The following is a 27,833-nucleotide window of genomic DNA, read 5'->3' as shown; positions in this document are numbered from 1 at the left end:
ACTAGATGTAGTAGTTTTTGTTGTGGGGTGTACTCATTTTTGCATCACCCTAATTTGACTAAAACTGAAAAATGTGTAATCTAAGTTATATTATTAACCTTACTTTCATGTTATAAGTTAAACAGATGTTATTTAAAACTTAGTCTTGTCAACATTTTGGAAATTGTTTTTGTGTTCATTGAGATATTGTTTAAAATGTTACTTTTCAAAAGGGGTGTAATCATTTATGCTGAGCACTGTATATTAATATATCTCAGATTGTGTTCATCAGAAAGAAGAAAGTCATATACACCTAGGGTGGCTTGAGGGAGAGTAAAACTTGGGGTAATTTTGTAAGTAAACTAATCCTTTAAGGCGAAATGAGACTGAGATAGTAATTTTAAATTTTATTTCAGGATGTTATATTTCAGAAAGCATTGACAATATAGAGCCATATGACTTGCCTAAAAAGTGGTGAAGTGACAGTTCTGAAGTTCTGAAAACTGTATTTGATCACATTACATAACAAGAAGGTTTCTTAGGTTAAGGGACTGACACATCTTGCCCCACTTTTCCCTAAATAAGAAGTACTGATTTTATAATGAATTTTCATTTTATAATGAAATGATAATGAGACTGAATGGCTCCATAGAGAAAAGCCCAGTTATCGACACTAATGGGGATGAGGAGATGACTGAAGAGGAGTGGACCCGCCGTGTGGCTGAACTCAACAAGCATCAGGTCAGCTGACTGATTACAACAAATTAATGTCATTCATTTATTACAAATTAATAAATGTCCTTGACTGTCCCATCTAATAAAGACATGCCATAATAGCTGTTATTTTGAACTTTCTATTAATCAAATAACCCTGGTTTCCTGTTATCACGGTTTCGACAAAAAAAACAAATTAAGCAGCACTACTGTTTTCAACACCGATAATAATAATAATAAGAAATTCAGCTTTGCCATCACAGGAATAAACATTTTAAAATATATTCAAATAGAAAACAGCTATTTTAAATTGTAATATTTCATATTACTGTTTTTACTTTATTTTGGACCAAGTAAATGCAACCTTGTTGAGCTTAAGAGACGTCTTTCAAAAAAAAATCGTCTCAAGATGACGCTATGTAGAACACCCTCGTGAGCAGGTGTCTGAAACAAACAGCCACAAACCTCTATCACTCATATTTTCTGGTCCATTATGAAGCAGAAGTAGCTGATTAGGTAGAGCGAAGCTCATTGTGAAGTAAGGCGGGGCAGACTAGAAGGCTATTACGGCCATTCATCTCAGAGGGACATCCTAGTCAAAGGAGCACAAAGAGTAAAGCATCCCATTCTACTAAGGGGGACAGGCCTCAAGAGAGAACTGTGTCCTCTCAATTGCCTGCTCTACCAAGAAACACGGCAAAGTTTCTCAGGGAGACCCAACGAGCAGGCATAGCCCTCCATGGCTGATCATCATGGGACGTGACTGCCCATCCTCCTCTGAGTACCAAAAAACATTTCCGCCAAACCCTTAGTGAAGCCCTCTACCCAAATTGGGTCTCCTTTTTGCGAGGTAAGTGCTTTAAGCCCCAACTTCTTGGAGGTGGGGCGCAGGCGGCAACACTTTCCGTCTGGCCCTGTAGCCGTCCCCAGCTGGAAAGGGGATGTAGGATCTTGACCACAGCGAGGTACCATTCGAATGCCAAGGACTTAACCTTCACCTCCTTGAACTTTTGGGCCACTGTCTCAACAGTGGGTGTCTCGAAGGCGACACTGGGGCATCAAGAAGAAAAGCTTTGTCTTTTTTCTTGAGTCCTGAAGTTATAAATACTTCTCCGTGGCTACTAAGGCAGCGATGGAGTGGCCCACAGTGCGAACAGCAGCCTAGATGTCATCAGGTACAAGATAGCTCACAAGCGCATCTTCTACCAGGGCCATCCCTGCGTAGTTGTCTTCAGCAAGCCCTTTGACATTAGCGTAACTGTTTGCCACAGGAGTGTTAACACGCGTTGAGATTTATGGTTTATCCCACGATAACTCATGAACTCATCATGAAAATCAGCAATAAATGGAAGGCTCTATGAAGCGGGACACTCATGACACATGAGGAAACATTCATCTTAACCTGCCCGGAGCGATTTCCTCTATGTCCACAGACCAATCTAAACTCAGCTTGGCCCGGGCATTATGTCAACCAGCTCCTCATATGTAGGGGTGAGGGAGGAAGCAGGCTCACTCAACTCTTCTGCATCATCTCCTGCCACGTCTAATTCTTCAGAACTAGATCAGCCCAATAGCATGCTCTCTGCCGGATCGAAAGAAAATGCAGACCGTGCTTCTGGATCTGGCATGAGAGCTACAGAACTAGCAGACAGACAAACGGCTTTCCTGAAGACAAAGAAAGTTGATGACGTCCTTTCTGGGCGTCTTATATATCCTGCCGGTGTGCCTGTGACATCACCTGACAGTAGTAGCCAAAGATCAAAATTGCTGGATACCACACGTGCTTCAGAATTTGGCTCACGAGGGCGTTCCCCATAACATGTATCTTTCTTGATGCAGCATAGAGTTCCACTTTGAAATGGAACTTACCGACAAACTTTTGAATGGTAGTGTAATTTAATCTAATTAAAAATCAACTATTTTACCCAGTATTTCTCTGGGTGCAACATCAACTCAGTTGAACTCAACTACAGTAACTAGTAGGCCAAGTGTCTTACCAAGTTCAACATCTGTCAGTAATGTGCTTCCATTTTAGATATAATGCCAAGAGAGCTCCTTAAATAGGAAGCGCTCAGCAAATGTGTTTTTACTTAGTGTTTATCACTTCACATAATACACTACAGGCACACACACTGAATCCATCAGTAAAAGCAGGAGCTTGCTGATTTAAGGAGCATTTTATAGCCTTACACTACTTCATACACTAACTCTTAAAACAAGAAAAGTGAAGTTGAATGTGACATACATTAGTAAGTGGTGTCTTGTTGTGTGGACATCATTGACTTAATAATCTAAAAACTAGCTACTTCAGGTCAAGGCAGGTTGAACTCGAAGGAGGAGTTAGTTTGTTATCTGACTAATACACTTTTTTAAGGGCTGTAAACTGCAGGTGGTGACCTTCCTCATAAGCGGTTACATGTCATTTTAGTAACTGCTTTTTGATTTAGGGTTAAATAAAAGCCGTCACTGTCAGTTTGTTAGCCTGTGGCAGAACCTACAAATGGACTGATTTGTAAATTTCCCCTCCATCAGGAGACTGTGGAGAAGATGAAGACCAGCACAAAGGAGGTCTAAAACAGGACAGAGAGAGACAAGAGGAGGGAGAAGATGTGGACAAATTCCTCTCCTACTGATCACAATCAGGATTCCTGAAATTATGTACTGTTATTGGAAAAATCACAGCATTTTCAATGAATAGGTTATTACTTTTATTGCTATACGTACTGCATCTATTCTCTGGTTAATGTGTTTTACATTACGGTTGCATTTTTCTACATATTTCATTAGCTTTTCATTATTTTCTATGTTCATTTGTATGTCTTCAAGTGCTGTAAATTGTTTGATTGTGTCACTCCAAACGTTGCCGAAGAGGCCTCAGCACTTTGTTATGGGGGCCATTGTTTTATTCACTATTGTTTGATTTTATGTATTATTCTTTATACCATTTATTTGTTTGTCTGTCTACAGTTATATGTGGAAATATGTTTTTTTTTTTATTGAGACAATGGCAAAAGAAGAAGAACGAAGAATAAGAAAGGGTTCGAGAGTGATGTTGAGAGAGTAAAACAACACGGGTTCATCCATCAAACTGTGACTTCAGAGCTTCAAAACTAGAGATAACCCTCAGTCAGATGGTAGATAGTCATGCTAAAACAACTACACACTAGTAGGAGCTTGCTTGACAGATGAAAATGTGACTTGAATGAAGCTCTCTCTCTCTTTCACTCTCATCATGAAGGCAGTCATAGTCTTGAGACCTTTCGTAAAGGTGCTAATGTTAGTATTCCTCTCTTTGCTGCTTTGCTCTCATGCTTTAGATGGTAGATACGCTCATAAAACACTAGAAGCAGATTGTGGCTCAGTAAAGTAGAGCAAACAATATCTTCGAATTTTAATATCATTATGGGGCAACAAACCCACCATGTTATTACTTGACAAACATGCCTTTTCTGCCATGAGCGATTGCATCGAAAGTCATTTGATTAGAGTAGATCACCTCCATAGATTAGAAGAACACTGCTGCACAAATGCATTGAGCTTGTATTTATGTTAGTTGCTAGAGGCAGTTCATGCTGAAACTCTCACACTGTGCTCAGTCTCACTCTGATGCTGGGTTTGAATCGATAAAAATGAACTAACAAGCCAGGTTTCATAAAAAAATAAAGGAGTTTAATTAAGCAGTTGAGCTCACCAAGGTGGGACTGAGTACAGAAGGAGTGACCTGAAACCAAAGCCTGATGTTTAGGATGTTTTAAATTGTTGTACGAAAACCTCCAGGTATACCACTACTCTGGACCCAGCAACTACTTTATACCTGTTACGTAAAATAACTGTCAGAATAAGGATTAGAGTCGCTATTGCCTCTGTAGTGTAGTTGCATTCCTACCGAATTGGGAGAATTTGTTTGTGTGTGTGTGTGTGTGTGTGTGTGTGTGTGTGTGTGCAAAATGCATGTGTGTGTGTGAGCTTGTTTAATTTCCAGTAATTCCACTAACAGTACGGATCCTTTGTGGTAATTAGTGCCTTATATATATATACAAACAGTGTGCCATGGGTTAAGTGGCTTCTTCTGTAGGTATAAACCACCTAATATAGGACACAGTGCACATGAATTTTCCAGTATTATGGTAGACACCTAGCAATTGCCTTTTATATGTCTGTATGATTGTTTTATTCAATGGGGCAGAATTAAAACATTTTATTGTAAAAACCCTTGTTCTGTTTTATTCATGTTTACTTCTCTGGTTAAAATTTGATATGTACTGTGTGCTAATAATAATATAAAAATAAAAGTATGACCATTTGATATCTTAAGTCTCAAATATTCTGACGGTTTATTGTGTGGATTTTTGATGGCAGAAATTTCATTTTTGGGTGAATTAACATTTTAAAGGAACACATCACTTTTTTTTGAAAATAGGCTCATTTTCCAACTCCTAGAGTTAAACAGTTGAGTTTTACCGTTTTTGAATCCATTCAGCCGATCTCCGGGTCCGGCGGTACCACTTTTAGCATAGCTTAGCATAGTTAATTGAATCTGATGAGACCAATAGCATCTCGCTCAAAAAAAATGACCAAAGAGTTTCGATATTTTTCCCATTTAAAACTTGACTCTTCTGTAGTTACATCGTGTACTAATACCGACGGAAAATGAAAAGTTGTGATTTTCTAGGCCGATATGGCTAAGGAACTATACTCTCATTGCGGCGTAATAATCAAGGAATTTTGCTGCCGTACCATGGGTGCAGCAGGCGCAATGATATTACAAATAAGTTGGCAAAACTCAAAAAAATTGAGGCAATCAGTTGCATAACAAATTAGCATAACAAAACAATCACTACTAAATCTTCCACTTAACATTAATCTTGCACAAAATAATAATAATAATAATAAAACACTTAATTTTAGCATTTACACTCCCTTTTGAGTGTCATGGGAAAAGCATGCTGGGAAATAGAAATCCCAGTACAGTTTTAGTTAAACTTAAGTTTGTCTAAATTAAAAGAAATAAGTTCATAAAACTCAAAACAATGAAACAGTCCAGTTTACTTAAACTATATCAGTTCTGTGAACTTAAAAGAAAAAAAAGTTCTAAATACTCATGAAAGTTAATTTGACTGAACTAATCTGTTTTAATTTAAGTTTGTCCAACTCAAACCAATTCATTATTTTCAGCGTTAGAGTTTAGTGTAATTTTATATTTTCTGTTATTTCAGCTTTATTTCAATTAACAAAACGTTTTAGTTTTTAATAGTTTTAGCTGACAATAACAACACTAGTAGGCTACTTTCTGGGGGTAACCAATTACAAAACAGTACTTGTTTTCATAAAACTGGACCAAATGCATTATGCACCCAGTACACAGACTTGGCTGTAGAATTGTTTGCTATAAACAGCCATGAGTTGTGAAAATTATATCCCTGGATAAGAGGCGGGAAATTGGATGATGGATGGTCAAAAGAAACTCACTGACTGCTTGCATAAGAAAATCTTAGCAACAGCTGTGGTTACATAACCAGCGAAGAACCCTGAAAACTAAAGAAAACAAATGTTCCTCAATTCACTCTAAAGAGAAGAGACTGCATGCCAATATTTAGTTCTGGAAGAGAACACAGAGTTTGTTCGAGTTGTTTGTAGTAAGCGTGTAAAGTACAGTTTTTCTCTAGCTAGTTCTAGTAAAGGGTTAATGCAGTCGGGCGGAGCCACACGACAGTAGAGCCCCGAAACATGAATGTTAAAGACTGAACGTCTTTGATAACTGTAATGTGTGAATGCTGCCATTAGGCCGGATAATTTAGGTTACACATGGATGTTCGGGGCGCCTGGAGTTGGAAGTAAACTCGGTCAAAGTATTGGAACAGCTTGAACCAGAAGAAGGGGAATTGTTTTTCGTTATCGGCTAATAAAATGGAGGGTTTTGAAGGAGCCAGCAGCGCCGAGAGTGTTTTAGATCTGTCCCGAATGAATCTGAACAATCAGAGTTTGGACACGGTTAGCGAGAAACGACGGAAAGACACGAAGCAGCTGTATCTGTGTTATAACCGAATGACGGTTCTGCCGGAATCAATCTGTTTATTCTCTAACCTGGAGTTTCTCGATATAAGTAACAACACCCTGTCGGTCATCTGCGAGGACATTACCCGACTGACCAAACTCAGAACCCTCATAGCCAAGAATAATCGTTTAAATGAGTTCTCCCTACCAAAACAGTTTGGGTCTCTGCAGCTGGAAATGTTGAATTTGAGCGGAAACAGGTTCGAGGAGGTGCCGAGCCAGTGTCTGCAGCTTCTGCGACTACAGTCACTGTCTCTGGGAGGAAACAGACTGAAGAGCATCCCAGCAGAGATAGAGAGTCTGACCAGGTAATACAGAAACACCTGACTGCACCTCGACTGTCTAAAAACAAAGTGAGCACTAGGGTTTGAGGCAGTTTAATCGCTGGAGGATTGCCATATTACTCTTTACACTTATAATATGTCTAACGTTACTCGGTGTAATTAAATTAATCTGATCAACCTCATGATTTTGGCTACTAAACTAATAATAACACTTAATTCCCGTGATCTTATATATCCTAATATGTTGAATGAAACTTCAAACTCATTAGTTTTAAATATGAAAATGATATATTAATTTCACTACCTTTAGTGGATGCATTTTTGCCATGTCCCTGAGTGCTAACTTTTAATGTTCCCGTAATGACGTCACACTCCAGGAAGTTACATCATTTTAGGTGGAAAGACAACCATCAGTAAGTGTAGAAATGGATGTTGCGAAAGTTGTTCCTTACGGTGGCCCAGTAGTGCATAACACAACGAAATTAAAAAGGCAAACATAAGTTCACAACACAACGAAATCGAGCCACAACACAACAAAATAAAGCCACAACACAACGGAAATGCTCCCAACCACTAGGGGGCTGACAGAGCTCGGTAAAGTTAGTTTTCCTTGCCACTGACTTCTATAGAGTCGGCAGTAATATCAATACCACAGTTATTTTTAACAGTATGTAACGAGCGTATATCGACATGAAATATTAATTCAATATCACCTACATGCAAAATAGCTTCATACGTGTGAATGATTTGACGCGATACCACGGCGCATGATGAAGGGAACGTCTGCCAATCCCACCAAGTGGTTAAAACGTATAATTTGTATTCATTAAAATTACTTTTAACGTTTAAAAACAGACATATTCAAATTCCAAAGTTTGTCAGTCTTACCAACAGGAACTAACAAGCTTTGGAATTTGAACATGTCTGTTTTTAAATGTTAAACAAAGTCATTGTAATGAATACAAATTATACGTTTTAACCACTTGGTGGAATTGTTGGATGTTCCCTTTATCATGCGCCGTGGTTATTGCGTCAAATCATTCACAGGTATAAAGATGAAGCTGTTGTGAACGTAGTTGATTTTTAATTAATATTTCATGTCGATATACAATGCTTACATACTTAAAACTAATCATGGTATTGATATTTTTGTAAAACTGTCGACTTTATAGAACAGTGGCAAGGAATATTACCGAGCTCTGAGAGCCCCCAAGTGGTCGGGAGCATTTCCGTTGTGTTGTGGCTCGATTTCTTTGTGTTGTGGCTTTATTTCGTTGTGTTGTGGCTTGTTTCCGTTGTGTTGTGGCTTGATTTCTTTGTGTTGTGGCTTGTTTCCGTTGTGTTGTGGCTTGTTTCCGTTGTGTTGTGGCTTGATTTCGTTGTGTTGTGGCTTGATTTCGTTGTGTTGTGGCTTGATTTCTTTGTGTTGTGGCTTTATTTCGTTGTGTTGTGGCTTGATTTCTTTGTGTTGTGAACTTATGTTAGCTTTTTAATTTCGTTGTGTTGTGCACTACTGGGCCACCGTAGTTCCTTATTGTGATGTATATCCGACTGAAACAGCTTCTCGAACAAGAAAAAATGTAGGGCTAAATTTACTTGATGCCGAAAAAGGCATCAAAAAAGAGAAGAGATGCAGCAAGAGGGAGGCGAAGTTATTTTTATTACAGAGAAGGGCACATGAATTAATAATAATAATAATAATAATAATGATAATAATAATAATAACCTGCATATATAAATCTTTTATAATCCAATATTCTATAAAAAGAGTATTGTCAATTTTGATTTCATGGGGACTTTAAGATCAACAACAGTTATTTGATTCAACACACATGTAAGCTCACATCCTTGTTGTGGCAGTTATATAATATTTTAATATTTGTAATATTTAACAATAGCTATGTTTACATACAACCAAATAATCAGTAATCGTATTAATGGCTCAGTTGGACTGAAAAGCCTTCATGTAAACACCTCTGTGATCTGACTGAGCTTGATCTGAAACAAATTTCAAATGGATTGGAAGAGGTGGTATAGATCTGAAATAATCCGATAATCAGAAAAAAAAACAAAACAAAACATGTAATTCAATCAAATTCAAAAATACCTTGAGCACATGCCATGATGCAAAATGAGTTTACATATGTTTTACATAATACAAACATGCATATGTTTATTTTACAAACTGGTCAGTGAAGTAGACTAAATATTCATTAAGTATATTTGCTTAAAAAACTCTACTGGCATGTCAGTTTCCCTTTTAGATGTGTAATCAAGGAATAAAACAGACTGGGCACTGCGCATGTACTGAATTTTTGTTCGGAATGCATGTAATGCACATGTAAATGAATATGTGAGAATATATTCTAACTGTATCCTTATGGACTTATGAAAGGCACAGCAGCTGATTACACAACAGCAAGGATTTTAAGAGGTAGAGGTACGTGAAGCCGGATATGAGTCACAAGCCAGAATGAGTTACCCAACTCATCCTAAAGTATGACTGTAATTTATCTTTTGAAATAATATGACCTGTGATCAGTCATTGAGTTAAAACAGATAATTTACTGACCATACTCTCATATTATACCTGAATAAGACTCATCTTTCATGGACTCTAATCTTCTATTCTGGATGTCTGTCCCACACTGTGCTTTCTTTGCTGGACCAAAGAAGTTCAATAAAACAAAACAGTAGAACAATGTGAAATTGGCCTGTCACAATGATATGACATGTACGCTGTGCTCCATTTGTTATTAAATAACTAGGAATTTAACATGCTATTCTTTACTACTGTTGCAAAGTAAGTCCTCATGTCCTGGCTGATGCAACTTTAGAAGTGTAATCCAAAAGCCAAGTGTCATGCTGCTTTTTTTTTCCTGTTTATAGCTTGTGCTCTGAACAAAGTGCAGTGTGTACAAAAAAGAGGTCATTGACAATTATCTTGCCTTGTTCCCTTCATATGTCAGCTTCTTTAGAGTGTTCCCGAGCTCTTTTACAGTAATTCTGTCAAAGAGCCAACTGAACTCAACAATTGGGTGTCATGAACAATCGGGTCCCTCCACACAAAGAGGTTCGCACTAGGACCCAGGGGATAGCTGTGTGAGCCTAGCTTGTATGCTGTCAGTTCTCTGCTACTGTGCTTTAGCACTACTGTAGCCTGCTTTATTGTACAACAGGGGATTGTATTCTGGGTATATAAAAAGTTTATTGTTTCATATTGTATTTGCATTTTCTTACCAAATGATTACAGGAAATGAGAGATTTAATAAGCTAGCTGGCTAACGGTATGCTAAGCTAGTATGCAGAGAAGTTGAAAAAATGATAAATATTTAATTTCACAATTACATGTAACAGAATTTAAAGACCCCCTGTGGTGAAAATCAAGTTATTAATGTTGTTTATATACAGTATATGGTGTTTTTAATATGCTTTAAGACAAACCATGTGCAAATTCATAAGTCAACACCATTGCTGAGTATTTTCTCCTTAACACTGCAGTGAAAAATAGACAGTCTCAAAAACGTGGATTTAAAATCGTTGGAGATTCTTAGGTCACAAACTACCTTGTCATCAATTCCAGCAATCTGCGGGCGGGCTTTAGCATTTCATTATTATGCTCTGATGCAGGGGAGTCTCAAGAGAAGCCAGATTATCCTATATTTTTCTGTTGATATGAAAAATTGGGTACATTTAGCAATATAGCGGGTGAATTATGAATATGATGTATATTATTACAATGTTATGATGAACTAAATGCCTTTCTCCACTGACGTTCTGAGTTTTTTAAACAGTTTCTAAGGATGTTGATTTTTAGAAGGCAGCTATCTGACTCTGAGATGGCAAACAGAAACATGATTTGTCTAACATTAGCATCACATTATTAGCTGTTTGATACCATCAAGCAAAAGGCTAATCATATTAATGACCGTTATGTGTCTGATGTTGTAGAGAGCAATACATAAAACGCATTACCATTCTGATATATTGACACACAAAGTCAGTGTTTTCAACTTAATTTAAAAAATCCACTGAGAAGCCACTGTTACCATGTAAATGAGAACCACAGTAATTGTGAAAATCTATATTAAAATATATTTATGCAAACATATACACTGCCCTCCAAAAGTTTGGAAACACCCCTGGCAAAGTGTGTTTTTGGACGATATCAGCATAAATCCTTTTTTTTTTGTAAAAGATTTTTGGGTCAGCACACCTTAATAGCTTCAACAATTGATTGTCAGTTAAGTTTAGAATACAATGAACCAATTAGAACCCAGTGTAGGTCAGATAGCTGCTAATGGTGGATATTTTGATGAATCGAAAATTTAAGTTTTTTTCTATGTATAAATTTTCTAGAGCGTTTCCAAACTTTTGGAGGGCACAATAGCCAAATATATTTATGCAAACATACAGTGTGTATATATATATATATATTATATATATATATTTACTGTATGTTTGCATAAATATATTTGGCTATATTGTGATACTGACTGTATAGTCAATATTTTAGATTATATTATAATTTCTATATAAAATATCACTCAAAAATGATGATTAGTTTATTCCAAAATAAAATAAAAATGCAATTTTTTGTGTGATTCATCTTGGACCTAGTTTGGTTAGTCAGAAGTGTTTACTGAAGAATTTTCCCTATGGAGAAAGTGAATGGGAAGTAGGCTGTCGCACTCTTTACAAGTTAGCAGATGCATTTCTCTGCCTAATGTTTGTTTACCGAATACCTGCTTCCTTAAGCTGTCAAGTTAATTCTGAACCTTATCAGTGTTGTCTTAATTATTAGTCATGTCACGTGCATATTAATAAACACCTTTCGTAATGTCAAGGACCAGCTCAGTAGTTGATGATTACGGTACGTTATTAACTGATTTTGGCAATGACTGATATGGCAAACTGTAGACAAACATCATACAGTCTACCTGTAGTTTGGGCCTGTTTATTAAAATGATTTCTGAAGGATCATGTGACACTGAAGACTGGAGTAATGAAGCTGAAAATTCATCTTTGCGACACAGGAATAAATTAAAATCAGAAACAGTTATTTTAAATTGTATTAATATTTCACAATATTGTAGTTTTACTGCACTTCCAATCAAATAAATGCAGCCTTGGTGAGCTTTTGCACTTGTACAATTATAATCTGGTTATATTGAAATCCAGCCGTCATGTCATGACAGAGAAGTGCTTCTCAGTTCACCACAGAATAGTATCTCATTTGGGCTTTGGTTCACAGTGAGTGTGAATAGGAAGCTCTCAGGAGTAGAGCTGCAGGCCACAGGATCAGTATGCCATGTGGCCTCAGTAGAGCTGTGCTGGAGACGTGAGTCTGCTGAGGCCGACTTGGCTGCGAGCCATCCCATCATAAAGAGATGTGCCCTGTTGTCCCACATTACACACAGGGTTGGTCCTTTTTGAGAGATCTGGGCCTCTTTTCCCTTTGCTATCTCTGCCTGCTGTGGTAATTGTAGAGACTAAGCTGAGATGGGTTGGCGAAGGGAATGAAGAAATGAATGCCTCTCTTCAGGGAGTACAACAAATGGAGAAAGTGCCAAGTAGGGTAAAATGGTAGAAGTTCTCTCACTCGCTCCTTGTTTCTCATTGTCTCATTCTTTGTCCCCAGCAGAGGAAGAATTCCTTTTCTCCAGGGGGTTTGAAAACGTCTTCAATAACGATTCTAGAGGCCCTGATATACTCACAGCAAAGTTATTTTTAGTTCTTCGGGTAAAAACAAGTTTGAAATACCTGAGCGAGGTATACTGTTAGTGAACATCCCAATTTGAGCATTGAGCATTGAAAAAATAAAGTTAAAGCGTTAGTTCACCCAAAAATCATTTATTACTTACCCTCATGCCATTTCACACCCGTAAGACCTTCGTTATTCTTCGTAACACAAATTAAGATATTTTAGTTGAAATCCGATGGCTCCGTGAGGCCTCCATACAGAGCAATGACATTTCCTCTCTCAAGATCCATTAATGTACTAAAAACTAAAATGTTCAATATTAATATTATAAAGCGACGAGAATATTTTTACGAGCAACCAAAAAAAACAAAATAACGACTTCTATAGTGATGGCTGATTTCAAAACACTGCTTCATGAAGCATCGGAGCATAAATGAATCAGTGAATCGAATCAGCTGTTCAGAGCACCAAAGTCATGTGATTTCAGCCGTTGGCAGTTTGACACGCGATCTGAATCATGATTCGATACACTGATTCATTTGTGCTCCGAATCTTCCTGAAGCAGTGTTTTGAAATCGGCCACCACTTTATAAGTCATTATTTAGTTTTTTTGGCGCTCCAAAAATATTCTCGTCGCTTTATAATATTATAGCGATGTGGAAATGTGCTCTGCAATTCGGCACTCCAGACACATAACATCGCATTTATTTATTTCGCACTAAATACAATAGATTGCTTAAAAGCAAGAAGCTTTAGGGCTCGTTCACACAGAACGAGAAAAAACGCTTTGAAAAATGCGAGAGGCGGGCAGTGGAATTGGGAAAAAGATTTCAAGACGCGTTTTTTGAATGCTGTGTCATGCGCAAGACGCTGCAAAAGATGCAAGACATGAGCACAAAGGTAATACACGTATGTCTAGCTTGTTTACTTAGAAAAACAATGGAAAAGTAGCGCATTGGAATGGATAAATGTTTTGTGTGTGAACGCCCCCTTACAGTAATACTAAAAAACAGTGCCAGTGTCACTTTCAGTTAGAATTACAGCTTCAATTTCTTTTATAAAGCAACTCTCCAGTATGTTCATGTGGACACATGACCTCAACAAACTGAACAGAAGAAATGAACCAGAGAAGACTTCCAAATCAAAGAGGGTGGAGCCTCAGAGCACAATACAACCTATTACATAATCGCCGCGACCAATAGTAGTTCAAAGGCGTTTACCTAAATGTACACTTTTCTGGAAAGTTCACCTTCAAACTCCCCAAACAAACTTCATAGGGATGAAACGGTTACCGGTTCGACTATAAAATTCATGAAGTTTAGCATTACAGTTTCATTTTTTAATTATCATTAAAACTGTATTTGATTACAGAGTATTTGAAAAACATAAATACTGTACAGCATTAAGCAAAGTTAGCTTCCCGCACGCGCAGCCTGTAGCGTAGATCACAGGATAAACAGCTTTATTTCACTCTCGCCACCTACTGTCAGAGAGTGGAGTTACATTTTCATTCATTCTGTCTGCCATTTTCGTTCAGACCAATGCAAAAATCTGACTGAATTTGTGAACACAGCACATTTTAAAATCCGTAATCAATTTATACACTATAATCGTTATATTAAATTTTTATACTCTTTCATGTCTAGAACTATATTTTCACCCGATTTTGTTCTAAATTAAGTCACACCATCTTGTTTTTCAGTTTTATTGAAGTATATCAGGGCCTTGAACTAAATGAGCTGGCTCTGAGATGAATCACAACATTACAAACTTTAATTCAAGGCAAATAGACCAAGGTACAAGACTGTGTTCCAAATAGGGATATTTTGAAGACTGACGGTAACTGAACTTTTGATGGGCCCCATTGACTTCCATAGTATGGGGGTCAGTGGGGCCCATCAATTGTTTGGTTACCGACATTCTTCAAAATATCTTTGTGTTCAGCAGAAGACAGAAATTCATACAGGTTTAGAACAGCTTGAGGGTGAGTAAATGTTGACAGAATTCTCACTTTTGGGTGAACTATTCCTTTAAACTAGTCATCCCATGAAGCACTGGATGTGTGTGCAGGACACAAGTGTTTGTTATGCAACAAAAGGGATGTTTGCTGAATATCTTCGTTATCATGAAACATTGATCTGTATAACATTGATCTTAGAACAGCTGAAGTTAGGGTGATTTCCTCATAACCAAACTTTGCATGTTTACTGTGATCTATTTTTTTCTCTCGCACGTCTGTGTTTGCTCAGTGAAGACTTCCTGTTGCTTTTCAATATACTTTAATGCAGGGAGTTGGGCCCCACTAGAGGGCATCAGAAAACTTCCAGGGGGCCAAACTTACAAGTTTTCAAATAATTTAAATTAAGTTATATTAACCTAATCTTAATTAAAATGCTAAAGAAACATTAAAATAAGTTTTTTTTTTTTTTCATTACAACAGAAATACCAGAGGTACATAAATAGTTTAGATAGGAGAGCATTCAAATTTGTATTAGATAAAGGGAGGCCTTGGATTCAAAAAGTTGCCTTAATGTGCATTCTCTTGATTTCCTAGTATTGATGAAATAAAGAAAAAAGGATTCATCCTATTCAACTGGATGAAATAATTTTATGTTTTTAGGGTTCTAGAGTGTCTGTTTCACCTGCATCACTTTATTTTCCCATGCCAGATTCCAATAACAAACTGCCATGTATTACTAAGTTCTTAGTCACTTTGTCACCATTTTGACATCGATTTTTGCTTCACAACCGTTCTTTCTCTCTCTCTAGCTTAGAGCTGTTGTATCTGGGTGGTAACCAGATCTCCTCCATCCCTGCTGAACTAGCTAACTTGCCCTGCCTCACTTACCTAGTTCTGTGTGATAATCGCATCCAGAGTGTCCCACCTACACTCAACAGGTAAGTCTTAGATGTGCAATGCAAATGCTTGCTAACAATGCTTGTGCAGATTTTATTATTTTTTTATTATTATATTAATATATCATAAAGAAAACATAATTGGATATGACAAAAAAAAAAAAAAAAACATTATTACCATTATTATTCTACTGGTATATTGTACCACAATTATATTATTATATACACTAACGGGCCACTTTATTGGGTACACCTTGCTAGTACCAGGTTGGAGTTCTTTTTGCCTTCAGAACAGCCTTAAGGCTCCGGTATACTTCAAACAAAGTTCTTTTTCGTTCTTCGTTTAGGGGTAAAACGAAGTTCGAAAATGCATGACCAGCGATACACTGTTAACGAATATCTGACGCCGCCCACACTGCTGAGATCGACGGTTATATGAATATGTAAATATGTGCCGTGCACTTTCTTCTCAGTAACAAAATAAACACAACAAAAATGAGAAAACAGCAAGCATTTATTATTAAGCATAAGAAAAGTATCTGATCATAACAACATGGGTATGTTAGCACAAGCTCTGCAAATTAGCACTCCATCACGTCACGTCTTCATATAGCACTTTATTTATTAGATTGCATAAAATCAAGCAGCTTTACAGTATCAAACATGAAAAACTGTGTCAGTGCCTCATTTTATCAGAAGCACTTCATTTTGTACTATAAAGCGACTATCCAGTGTGTTCACTTTTCCTGAAAGTTCGCTTTGGCAAGCCGTTTCGAACTTCCAAAAAGAACACAAAACGAACTTCGTTTTGGCCTTATTTTGTTCGAAATGACGTCACATCAGTTCGTTCTTCGATTTCGTTTGAAGTATACGGGGCCTTTAATTGTCTGTTCATAAAGGGATGGGCATGGTCAGCAACAATACTCAGGGAGGTTGTGGCATTTAAATGATGCTCAATTGGTACTAAGGGGCCCAAAGTAAGGGAAAATATCCCTCACACCATTACAGCACCAGCAGCAGCCTAAATCATTGATACAAGGCAAGATGGATCCATGCTTTCATGATGTTTATGCCAAATTCTGACCCTTCCATATGAATTTTGCAGCAGAAATCAAGACTCAACAGATGTTAACATTTTTATAATACTATATTGATGCTCTTCTGCAGGCCTCATTATAACAAGTAGTTATTTGAGTTACTGTTGCCTTTCTATCAGCTCGAACCAGTCTGGCCATTCTCCTCTGACCTCTGGCGAGACATTTTCAGCCAAAGAACTGCTTCTCACTGGATATTATCCAATTTCTGACCATTCTCTGTAAACCCTAGAGATGATTGTGCATGAAATTCCCAGTAGATCAGTTGTTTCTGAAATACTTAGACCAGCCCATCTGGCACCAACAACCATGCCATGTTCAAAGTCACTTAAATCACCTTTCTTCTCTATTCTGATCCTCATTTTGAACTTCTGCAGATCATCTTGACCATGTCTACATGCCTAAATGCATTGAGTTGCTGCCATGTGATTGACTGATTAGATATTTGTGTTAACGAGCAGTTGAACAGGTTTACCTAAATAAATGGCCAGTGAGTGTATATTACAGTAGTATACTAGTAGTAATCATAAAATGAGTATTAAAAATGTTTTTGCCGGTCTCGCTTTTCCTTTCACTCTCACAGGCTCCATTCCCTGCGCTCTCTTAGTCTGCATAATAACTTGCTGACGTATCTTCCGAGAGAGATCCTGAGCCTGGTACAACTTCAGGAGCTCAGTCTCCGTGGAAATCCTTTGGTCGTACGCTTCGTCAAGGACATGACTTATGACCCCCCGTCACTGCTGGAGCTGGCTGGCCGCACCGTCAAAAGCAAGAACCTTCTGTACTCATATAAAGACCTCCCAAGTCATCTAGTCAACTACCTAGACATGGCCAGCAAGTGCCCCAACCCCAAGTGTGCAGGTGGGAGAAGAAAAATGATATAAAGACAAGTTAGATATAGATATAAGTTAAAAATGTCTAGAGAGTTCACAATCAATGAAAGTCATGTATATAGAAGAATGTGCACTCATTCTGTCATCATTTACTCACTTTCATGTTGTTCCAAACCTGTATGACTTTCATTCATCTTCAGAACACAAATGAAGAATTTTTAATATTCTTTCATCATTTTTGTTCCTCCATTGTCCATGCAACCTTCAAAAAGTCAATAAAGATCATTAAAAAAAAAGTAATTCATATGAATTGCACAGAGCCGAATCCCTTTGAATGATAATCAGATTTAATTTAGGCTTTTATTCATACAGGCAAAACATTTGTTTTTTCAGGCACTGGTCAATTTTGAGATTTTGGGCTATTTTATACACTATATAAATATATATATATATATATATATATATATATATATATATATATATATATATATATATATATATATAAATATATATATATATATATATATATATATATAAAGCATCTTGCTATTTTTTTTATTATTTTTATTCTTTGATAGAATCTGTTCTAGAAATGTATGCAAATTAGAGCATATTTAATTAACCCTTTCACATATAGAGGTCACTACAGTTGATAGCTATTTGAAAAGCCATATCTTGCCTATACATGGGTTTTGAACAACCACTGCATTGGACACTAGTGCATCAATTCACGTTATGTAATTCACGCTACTTGTAATGCTTTACTTTACTCATAACATTAAAAAAGTAATCTGATTATGTAATGGATGTTACTTGTAATGCCTTTACTTGTAACATCAAAAAAGTAATCTGATTATGTAATTGATGTTAGTTGTAATGCCTTTACTCGTAACTTCAAAAAAGTAATCTGATTATGTAATGGATGTTACTTGTAATGCCTTTACTTGTAACATCAAAAAAGTAATCTGATTATGTAATTGATGTTAGTTGTAATGCCTTTACTCGTAACTTCAAAAAAGTAATCTGATTATGTAATGCATGTCACTTGTAATGACTTACTTTACTTATAACATCAAAAAAGTAATCTGATTGTGTAATGGATGTTACTTGTAATGCTTTTACTCATAACATCAAAAAAGTAATCTGATTATGTAATGCATGTCATTTATAATGCCTTACTTGTAACATAAAAAAGTAATTTGATTATGTAATGCATATCACTTGTAATGCCTTACTTTACTTATAACATCAAAAAAGTAATCTGATTGTGTAATTGATGTTAGTTGTAATGCCTTTACTCATAACATCAAAAAAGTAATCTGATTATGTAATTGATGTTACTTGTAATGCCTTAATTTACTTGTAACACCAAAAAAGTAATCTGATTACATAATGCATGTCATTTGTAATGCCTTACTTGTAACATCAAAAAAAGTAATCTGATTATGTAATGGATGTTACTTGTAATGCTTTTACTCGTAACATCAAAAAAGTAATCTGATTATGTAATGCATATCACTTGTAATGCCTTACTTTACTTATAACATCAAAAAAGTAATCTGATTATGTAATTGATGTTACTTGTAATGCCTTAATTTACTTGTAACACCAAAAAAGTAATCTGATTACATAATGCATGTCATTTGTAATGCCTTACTTGTAACATCAAAAAAAGTAATCTGATTATGTAATGGATGTTACTTGTAATGCTTTTACTCGTAACATCAAAAAAGTAATCTGATTATGTAATGCATATCACTTGTAATGCCTTACTTTACTTATAACATCAAAAAAGTAATCTGATTGTGTAATGCATTTTACTTGTAATGCTTTACTCGTTTCATCAAAAAAGTAATCTGATTATGTAATGCATGTTACTTGTATTGCGTTACCAACAACGCTGCTCATTTCAGATGAGATTGAAAACATCTGATTAGTTTTTTTCCATATCTGAAAACATCAGTAGATCAATGTAGATTTCAGTCTGAGGTTTTCTTAGAGAGGAGAGCTACAGTAGAAATGTGTCCATTTTGAACATAATCAGAATTATCAGCTCATAGGGGTAAATTGATGTACTCTGATAGAATGGGGGGAGTACTTTCTACATAGTTGGGTTGGGTTTCCACAGAGTTGTACCTCCACCAGATCTTTGATGGAATCATGTCCTACTGTTCTGATAACAAAGTCGTGCAATTTTCAACTTGTATGAAGTTCTTCTCCATCTGCTGGTCAAACGGGAACAAACGTAATTGCTATCGCAATAATTGAAAGGGTTAAATAATGGATCATTGTCATATTTAATCAAAACATTTCAGAAAACTTACAAAACAATTGTCGTAATGTACTGTGATAATTCAAATGGGGAAAGTATGGTGAAATCTGTTAGTTAAAATGTTTACTCAATTCACCTGTGGTGTCATGCCTTAAAAAGTATCTTCATTTGTGAACAAAAGGAGGTTTGGAAGGACATGAGAGTAATTGATGACAGAACTATCCCTTTAAATCATATTGGATCTTTTTAGGCAATGTAAAATTGTTTTCTAACCACAGTATATCTCACCACCTCATTCCCAGGCGTTTACTTCGACTCGTGTGTTCGTCACATCAAGTTTGTGGATTTCTGCGGAAAGTATCGCCTGCCCTTGATGCACTACCTGTGCTCCCCAGAATGCACCTCTCCCTGCAGCTCCAACCCTCAGAGCGATGCTGACTCGGATGATGACAACAGCGTGCCCGCCGATCGCCTTCAAAGAGTTCTGCTGGGATAACCTTGCTCACCCCGCACACGTCTCTTCTCTCTGGCTTACAGTGTTATCGGCAAGAACATTGAACTTTACAGCCAGCTGGCCTGAAAACCTCTCAGCTGAAGCCAAATCTTGTTGCCAAGTGATTGAGCAAATGGAATCCTGCAGCATTCTGGGAAAGACATCTGCAGATAGTTTCTCTTACAAAGGCCTAGCAAAGGCAAAATCAAAAACACTGGCGGTTCAGAAAAGTTGTTTTATAAATTGTTATATTAACTAAGTTGCTTTGGTCATCAATCTGTTTAGCTCTTGCACTTTCGTAATACGTATAAGATGCAGTTTAGGTACACATATCTTTTGCTTGACAATACATTAGTTTGCTTTGTCAATCACAGGAGAGCGCTAACTCAAATTTTACACATTACGCACAAAGATTTACTGTGAATTAAGAAAAAATAAACATTGATAATATTTTCTTTTGGGGTTTGTGAGAGGTTTAGAAGTATTTGATTGTTTTCTTCGTGTTTGTAATTGTGGTCTATCACAGTGGCCTGCAGACCTCACTGTCAAACAGTGCTACACATCTTCACAAACATACGCTTAAATGTCTGCAAAACCTATCCTTTAAGGTTTCATTTTTGTATTGAATACCTTGCGGTTGCATTCAAAAACTGGGGCAATGCTTGAAATCTTGAGATAAAGGGTGACAAAGGTCACCACTCACCTTGTTTTGAAGGTTTATTCTTCATGTAGACCAGTTTTGCATCAATAGGAAAAATATGACATTGTTACAGAGCCAATGGACAAAATTGTGAAGCGTTTCTGGCATTTCTTTTTAAATATGACTTTAACACTTTCTGTTTTTACAATTACTTATCTTTAGTTTCTTCAAATGTGTCTTACATGCTTAGGCCTAACCAATATTTACTATGCAAATACCTAATGCAATTGTTATTTCACAGAGTTTTAAAATTCATGTATAAGGCTTTTATATTAAATGATCTTTTATGATATTTTCTATATATCATTGACAAGATAGAATGTATTTTATTTAAGATGATGAAGGTCGATTTGAATTACTTTCACTCCTCTAATGGTTTATAAACATGTATTTGCATTTCTTATGTAGAGTACTATAATAAAAAAGGATTAATTTGTGTATCGGTCACTTTTTATTTATTTTTTTCAAATTAATATATGTTTTCTGAAAAAGAAAAAAAGGCTAGAGCTTGCATAAACTAGGTTTGTAAAGCAATACATTTACTGGAGAAGTGGCAAATGTCATATAAAGCAAGGGAAATTGTCAGTCTACAGCAGTGGCTCTCAACTCTGGCCAGGGACCCACAGAATGACAAAAAAAACCTATATTCTCGTTGCGTCATAAAATGAAGGTTGAACCACTGTAGTCACATCGACTGTTTAATGCTGTCTTTAGTACCTTTCTAGACCCTGAAAGTGGTGGCTATATTGCTGTCTATGGACGAGTCATATACCTCTCAGATTTCATCAAAAATATCTTAATTTGTATTCCGAAGATGAACAAATGTCTTATGGATATGGAAATACATGAGGATAAGTAATTAATGACAGCATTTTCATTTTGGGGTGAACTAATCCTTTAAGCCCGATTTTGGGCCTGATTTGCTACCCCCAACAATCTTTGGGCGTGTGGCTTGATTTGAGGCTTCTCGCAAAGTTCACACAGAATGTGTTTTTGCATTCCACTTCACTGCTCTTCCATTGTTATTCTTAGTGAACATGCTCTGGTCAAATGATATCAAATTCTGTATCATATTTTGATACATATTTGTGATTTATACCTCCTTGCCACTGTTGCCTCTGGCTTGCTTAGTTGGGGACACTTAATATTCTACAATATTATTGATTTGACTGCACTGACACTATTGGATGACAACTGAAGTGAGCTGAATAATGAAATCACTGTTTTCTGCAGAGCTGCTTTATAGATTAAGTAATTTAATAATGATCTTTACAGATGTTTGACTTCAGATGAACAATGACACTATTTTCTTTAGAGCTACTGTACAGTCAAAACAAACTTTTTGCATTATTGAATCATTTTCCTGTTATTACTGTAAAGCTGCTTTGAAACAATAAAGTACTATATAAATAAAGGTGACTTAACTTGACCTCATAGCAAATTTAATTTAAGGAACCGAATTGATAAATTTGAACCTAATTTGTTCCCATGACTTTTCAATTTGTTCAATTTTAATGTTTCTCTCAAACTAAAAGTATTACAATGTGGCAACAATTTAACTAAAATGAGGGAACAAATTGGTAAAGCGTGTCATGCTGTCACAGATTCAGTCACCACACCTGTCCTGCCATCTGTTACAATATGTACCAGTCGGAGACGGAATACAGCAGAAGATGGTCTTTATTGAACACAAGCAGAGGTAATAGTGCAGTAAGGTGAGTAAGCAATGGTTGAGATGCAGAGAGCAGATAGAATAGTGAATGATACTGTCCTTGTAACTTGCAGGTTGACGGAGAAGATGATCAGGAGGAGTTGCTGGCAGACGGCACTCACACAGAACAGGAACACAGGAGGGAGTTCAGAGACACAGGAGACAGTTAAGTATCAACAGGAGTCATGGAGGTAAGTATCCTTAATGCGAACGAGACCGAAGTGACTGTGTGTGTGAGAGTGTCTTTTAAAGCGCTGGTGATGATGAGGTTGATGAGGTGCAGGTGACGGTGATTAGTATTCGGGAGAGGGTGCGCGCTGTGATTGGATGGTGCTGGAGCCTGGTGTGTCTGTGACAGTACCCCCCTCCTCCAGTACGCCCCGCTCCTGAGGGCCAAGGACCCCGACGTCGTGGTGGTCTTCCTCTTCCACGAGGGGCAGGTCTGTTGGGATGGTCGAGTGGAAGCAAGGTTGGGATCTAAGATATCGTTATGTGGAACCCAGGAACGTTCCTCAGGGCCATAGCCTTCTCAGTCCACGAGGTATTCGAGCTGCCCACCACTACGCCGGGAGTCCAGGATCTCTCGCACCTCGTATGCAGCTCCGTCGTCCAGTATGAGTGGAAGGGGGGGGGCTTGGCTTCGGGTACACCAGGCTCTGTGGATAGAGGAACAGAAGGGTGATGAGGTTTTAATAGTGACACATGGAATGTGGGGTGAATGCGATACTCAGGTGGCAGTTGAAGCTTGTAGGTGACTGGGTTGACCTGCTCGATGATGGTGAATGGGCCAATGAACCTGGGACTCAGCTTACGGCATGGTAGGTGCATGCAGCTATCCCTGGTGGACAACCAGACCTTCTGTCCAGGTTGGTATGCTGGGGCTTCTGAATGACGGAGGTCCGCAGTCATCCTGCGTCTACAAAGAGCACATTGAAGCTGGTGATGTGCTGAGTCCCAGACCCTCTCGCTCTCTCGGAACCAGTAATCCGCAGATGGTACGTCCGATGGTTCCCCAGACCAGGGGAACAGTGGGGGTTGGTAACCGAGCACGCACTGGAAAGGTGTTAGTCCAGTGGTCAAATGGCGCAGGGAGTTCTGTGCGTACTCGGCCCAACCCAGATACTGGTTCCAAGAGTTCTGGTGGCAGAAGGTACAGAGGAAGCGACCAATCTCTTGAATCTTCCGCTCTCTCCTGTTGACTCTGCTGTACCTGCACTCTGCAACAAACTTGTTAAGTTGTTACTTACCTCATCTGCCTCCATCTGTGTCTGACACATGCATTGATAAGTTGTTGGAAAGTAGATGCCTACTTTTTATCTTCCGCATGTCATGTGCAGGGTCCTTACATACATCGTTCTCCAATCTCTTTAATCTGTTTAAATTGTGATGGTGATCATGTGGTCCTTTTGCTCCTGGCTAACATTTTGTAAATGTTAGTGAAGCCTGCACTTTTCTGAACATGCTCCGTGTGATTACCTGTCGCTTCTGTAACCTCTTCTGTGGAAAAAAAATGAAACCTTTGGTGCTTTCAAGGTATCATTGAAATTTAAATTTGTTTTAGTTGGCAAGATTGATTCCCCTCAGAATCCATTAGCAAGACGTTTGTCAGTTCAGACAGTCAGAGAGAGATTCAGCATTTGGCCATTGAACATACAGGACTGAGTTCCTGCATTTGCATATGAAAGCCATCTCATCACTGGTACTGAATACAGAGGGACTTTCTTTTCACCTTCCAAATTCAAAGTTTTTACTCTATACAGGACACTCTTTCTTTGAAGGAGAAAGACCTGGTAACAAATTGATGCCACTATTTTTTTCCCCCACTTCATTCTGTCTTGCTTTCACTCTCTGTGAGGATTGTGATCCTTGATGGGTTTTGAGGGACAGATGTGTTATTTGTCCTGCAGTTTGTTTGACCACTTCTTAAACACTTGTTAGTAGCTCAAAGCCCCATGGCACCCTACTGACAGCACACTGAAAGTGTCTCTCCTCACTTCAGTGCACCTCAATGTAGTATTGTGAATGCTGAGATGTCGCTTTCTCCATAGATTGCCCATTTGTTAAATGGTTCTTTTCACACCCTTTATCTCTTCATCCATCTTTTATCCGTGATTTTGTACCTTGAGAGCAAATTATTCATATTCATACAGGAGTTCAGAAAAATCTCTAAATGTCTTGCTAAAGGTTTAGAGAACAAAAGATCTATTAGCTCATAATTGTACTGTACTTGAAATCTTTATTGACTTACTGGCTAGAACAGGGATTCCCAAACCTTTTTGTATTCATATATTTCAAGATAAGATGACCTTGAGACCAAAACTTTTTTTGCATTTGTTATTTTTTTTTAAATTTCCCTTTTTATAGAACTAAACTTCATTACATTACCATAAAACTACATTGAAATAATTATGTTTGGACAAGATACAGGAACTTGCAGTTCAGTAAATTAGCCATAAGTTGATTCTGTAGCTCCTCTGATAGTTTCAGTAAAGAATTCATCAGACTGATTCAAAACCCCGATTTAAAAGAACTGATTTATAAGAGTCATTTGTTCATGAATTGGACTACACAGGTTGCACTGTATGTTTGTCTTTCGCTTGTTAGTTTTTCCCTGAGAAGCACCACAATTTAAATATGATTTGTAGTGTGTCATGTTAGAAATATGCTATAACTATTTTACATTTTGGTGAATTGGTGGTTTCATTCGTATAATTTCATACTTCATCTGCTTATTAATGGTTATATTTAGCTTTGGACCTTCATGCTTACTTTTTTTTTAAAAATCGTATGTTTTTATTAATATGAAACTACCAAATTGAAAAAAAATTAAAAGTAATTAACTTTTTATCTCACAGTTTTGACTTTCTTTTTCACAATTTTATGTTAATATCTCACAATTCTGACTTTTTTCTCAGAATTTAAGAAACATTTTGAAATTCTGACTTTTTCAGAATTGCAAGTTAATCACTTTGACTTTACCTCTCACAATTTTGAGTATATATTGCACAATTCTGACTTTTTTCCCTGAATTCCTAGTCTATTTCTTTTAAAGGTGCAGTAAGCAATTTCTAAGAAACACTGTTGATATTTGAAATCAACCCAAACAAACACACCCCTCCCTTCATTGCTCTGCATCTAAAATGTACAAATGAACACGCAGTGCAAGAGTGGATGTCTCTTTATGACAGCAAAATAATGCTTCATGAAAAATAAGCACAGATGAAGATATACTCTTGTATATAATCTTGTGTACACAGTAGGCGAAGGGTATATACAATCAAGAGCTAAGCCAGCTAGAGACAAACAATAGCTGTTTCCATCCTAATTTGCGAATTTAACATGCGCAAAATTGGAATATCGCATTAAGAAATTGCGAATAAAGCAGCGTTTCTATGACGTGTTCAAGAGAACAAAAACATCACTTCCCGGGAAATTGGCACAAAAGTTTCTGCAATCAGGGAAGCCACTGTAGCACTTTTTTCCTACATCCTAAGTGTAGTGCATCTCAGATTCTGCAGATAAAATGCAAGATATGCTGTCATGTTATCTTGCATTCTGATGTCTAGTGTTGAAATGCAATCCCGTCTGGGAGGGAATTAAACCAAATCATTTTGATGACAGACTTTGGTTCAGGCATTTGGTCTGCTGATTAGTCGTTATCCAATCGCATCCACTGTTGAGGCAAAGTCATGTGAGTTTTTTTGTCATGCAACAGTTGATTTATTCAGTAAATGTGTTTCCACCATATTCACACGTCTTCTTTTGGGATAAAAAATTATCCACCCCAGCTGAGCACCCCATGTTTTTTAATTCAGATTATTAGAATTTATGGGCATCTTGGCGTTTCCATCGAGCATTTTTATGCAATATCCCAAAATGTGCTAATAGCTAATGCCACTCAAAACTGTCCAGTTACTTAAAGGATTAGTCCACTTTTAAATAAACTTTTCCTGATAATTTACTCACCCCCATATCATCCAAGATGTTCATGTCTTTCTTTCTTCAGTCAAAAAGAAATTAAAGTTTTTGATGAAAACATTCCAGGATTTTTCTCCTTATAGTAGACTTGAATGGGCACCAAACAATTGAACCAATCATAATTAGTTTCACTGCAGCTTCAAACTGTTCAACACGGTCCCAGATGAGAAATAAGGGTCTTATCTAGTGAAACCAGTGCTCATTTTCTGAAAAAAAAATTGAAAATTATGTAAGTTTTAACCTTAAATGCTCATCTTGAACTAGCTTTCTTCTTCTTCTACTCTATTAGAACTCCAGCAGTGTAGAAACTGCTAAGTGTATTACTTCCCTCCACAGGACAACGTTTGAACTAATTGTTATATACTATTGAACTAGCATATTGCATATAAAAATTAATTCAAACTTTGGCCTGTGGAGGGCAGTATTACGCTTAGCAGCATCTACACTGCTGGAATTCAAATAGAGAAGAAGATGAAGAGCTAGTTCAAGATGAACATTTCTAGTTAAAACTTACATAATTTTCAATTTTTTTCAGAAAATGAGCAATGTTTTCTCTAGATAAGACCCTTATTTCTCATCTGGGATTGTTCTGAACAATTTGAAGCTGCAGTGAAACTAATTTTGACCTTCAACTGTCTGGTGCCCATTGAAGTCTACTATATGGAGAATAATCCTGGAATGTTTTCATCAAAAACTTAAATTTCTTTTCGACTGAAGAAAGAAAGACATGGACATCTTGGATGACATGGGGGTGAGTAAATTATCAGGAAAAGTTTATTTAAAAGTGAACTAATCCTTTAAGCTAACACTAGAACCACAGCATATCTTGTTTCTGTGAAACATGGCAAAACCAATATTACTCACGTATGGAGCAAAAACAACACAACCTCTGCATCAGTTTTCAGGCCTTCCCGTTTCGGTTTCTCCAGCACTGGAAAGCTTTTATAATTTTAAAGCAGGTCCTAAAGCTCCGGCCTGATAGTAAGCCTTCTTTTTCCAATGCTATTCCTCTGACATTTTTTTTTTTTGTAATGTCTCTCAGCCATCACTCTTTCTTGAAATAATCTCCCTCTTACCCATTCTCTCTCCTCCCCCATTATGAGTGGACATGCCCCCTACTGCTGATTGGCTACACGTGTGTTGTGGCGTTCGGTCCGATCC

At 37.2% G+C, this 27,833-nt stretch overlaps 2 protein-coding genes and 1 long non-coding RNA gene across 4 annotated transcripts in view; 2 read left to right on the top strand and 1 right to left on the bottom strand.

The window, feature by feature from the left end:
• The window catches only part of fstl1b (follistatin-like 1b), a 60,238-nt gene extending 55,510 nt beyond the window's left edge, over positions 1-4,728 (top strand). For both annotated transcript variants that reach the window (XM_067408751.1, XM_067408750.1), the window contains exons 10-11: positions 632-720; positions 3,226-4,728. In XM_067408751.1, coding sequence (XP_067264852.1) covers positions 632-720; positions 3,226-3,267 — 131 coding nt within the window. In that variant the 3' untranslated portion in view covers positions 3,268-4,728. The remainder of the gene's footprint in view (positions 1-631; positions 721-3,225) is intronic.
• A 1,441-nt stretch (positions 4,729-6,169) lies between these two features.
• lrrc58b (leucine rich repeat containing 58b) lies at positions 6,170-21,553 on the top strand. The gene is made up of 4 exons (XM_067408749.1): positions 6,170-7,055; positions 15,505-15,633; positions 17,269-17,546; positions 20,093-21,553. The coding sequence occupies exons 1-4, from the start codon at positions 6,601-6,603 to the stop codon at positions 20,284-20,286; spliced, it is 1,056 nt and encodes a 351-aa protein (XP_067264850.1). The 5' UTR covers positions 6,170-6,600; the 3' UTR covers positions 20,287-21,553.
• Positions 21,554-22,666: 1,113 nt separating this feature from the next.
• Positions 22,667-27,833, bottom strand: part of LOC137035458 (uncharacterized) — a 25,384-nt gene continuing 20,217 nt past the window's right edge. Inside the window, exon 3 of the long non-coding RNA XR_010897078.1 lies at positions 22,667-24,814. This is a non-coding gene — a long non-coding RNA (uncharacterized lncRNA). The remainder of the gene's footprint in view (positions 24,815-27,833) is intronic.

Source organism: Chanodichthys erythropterus, chromosome 14 (genome assembly GCF_024489055.1).
Source record: "Chanodichthys erythropterus isolate Z2021 chromosome 14, ASM2448905v1, whole genome shotgun sequence".
NCBI classification, from domain to species: Eukaryota; Metazoa; Chordata; class Actinopteri; order Cypriniformes; family Xenocyprididae; genus Chanodichthys; species Chanodichthys erythropterus.
The sequence above is the reverse complement of the archived record's forward strand: the minus strand, read 5'-3'. Positions and strand labels throughout refer to the sequence as shown.

Coding starts and splice junctions, on each gene's coding strand:
- lrrc58b (XM_067408749.1), top strand. CDS start 6,601: ATGGAGGGTTTTGAAGGAGCCAGCAGCGCCGAGAGTGTTTTAGATCTG. Junction 7,056..15,504: donor GAGATAGAGAGTCTGACCAG/GTAATACAGAAA, acceptor CTCTCTCTCTAG/CTTAGAGCTGTTGTATCTGG. Junction 17,547..20,092: donor CCCCAACCCCAAGTGTGCAG/GTGGGAGAAGAA, acceptor CCTCATTCCCAG/GCGTTTACTTCGACTCGTGT.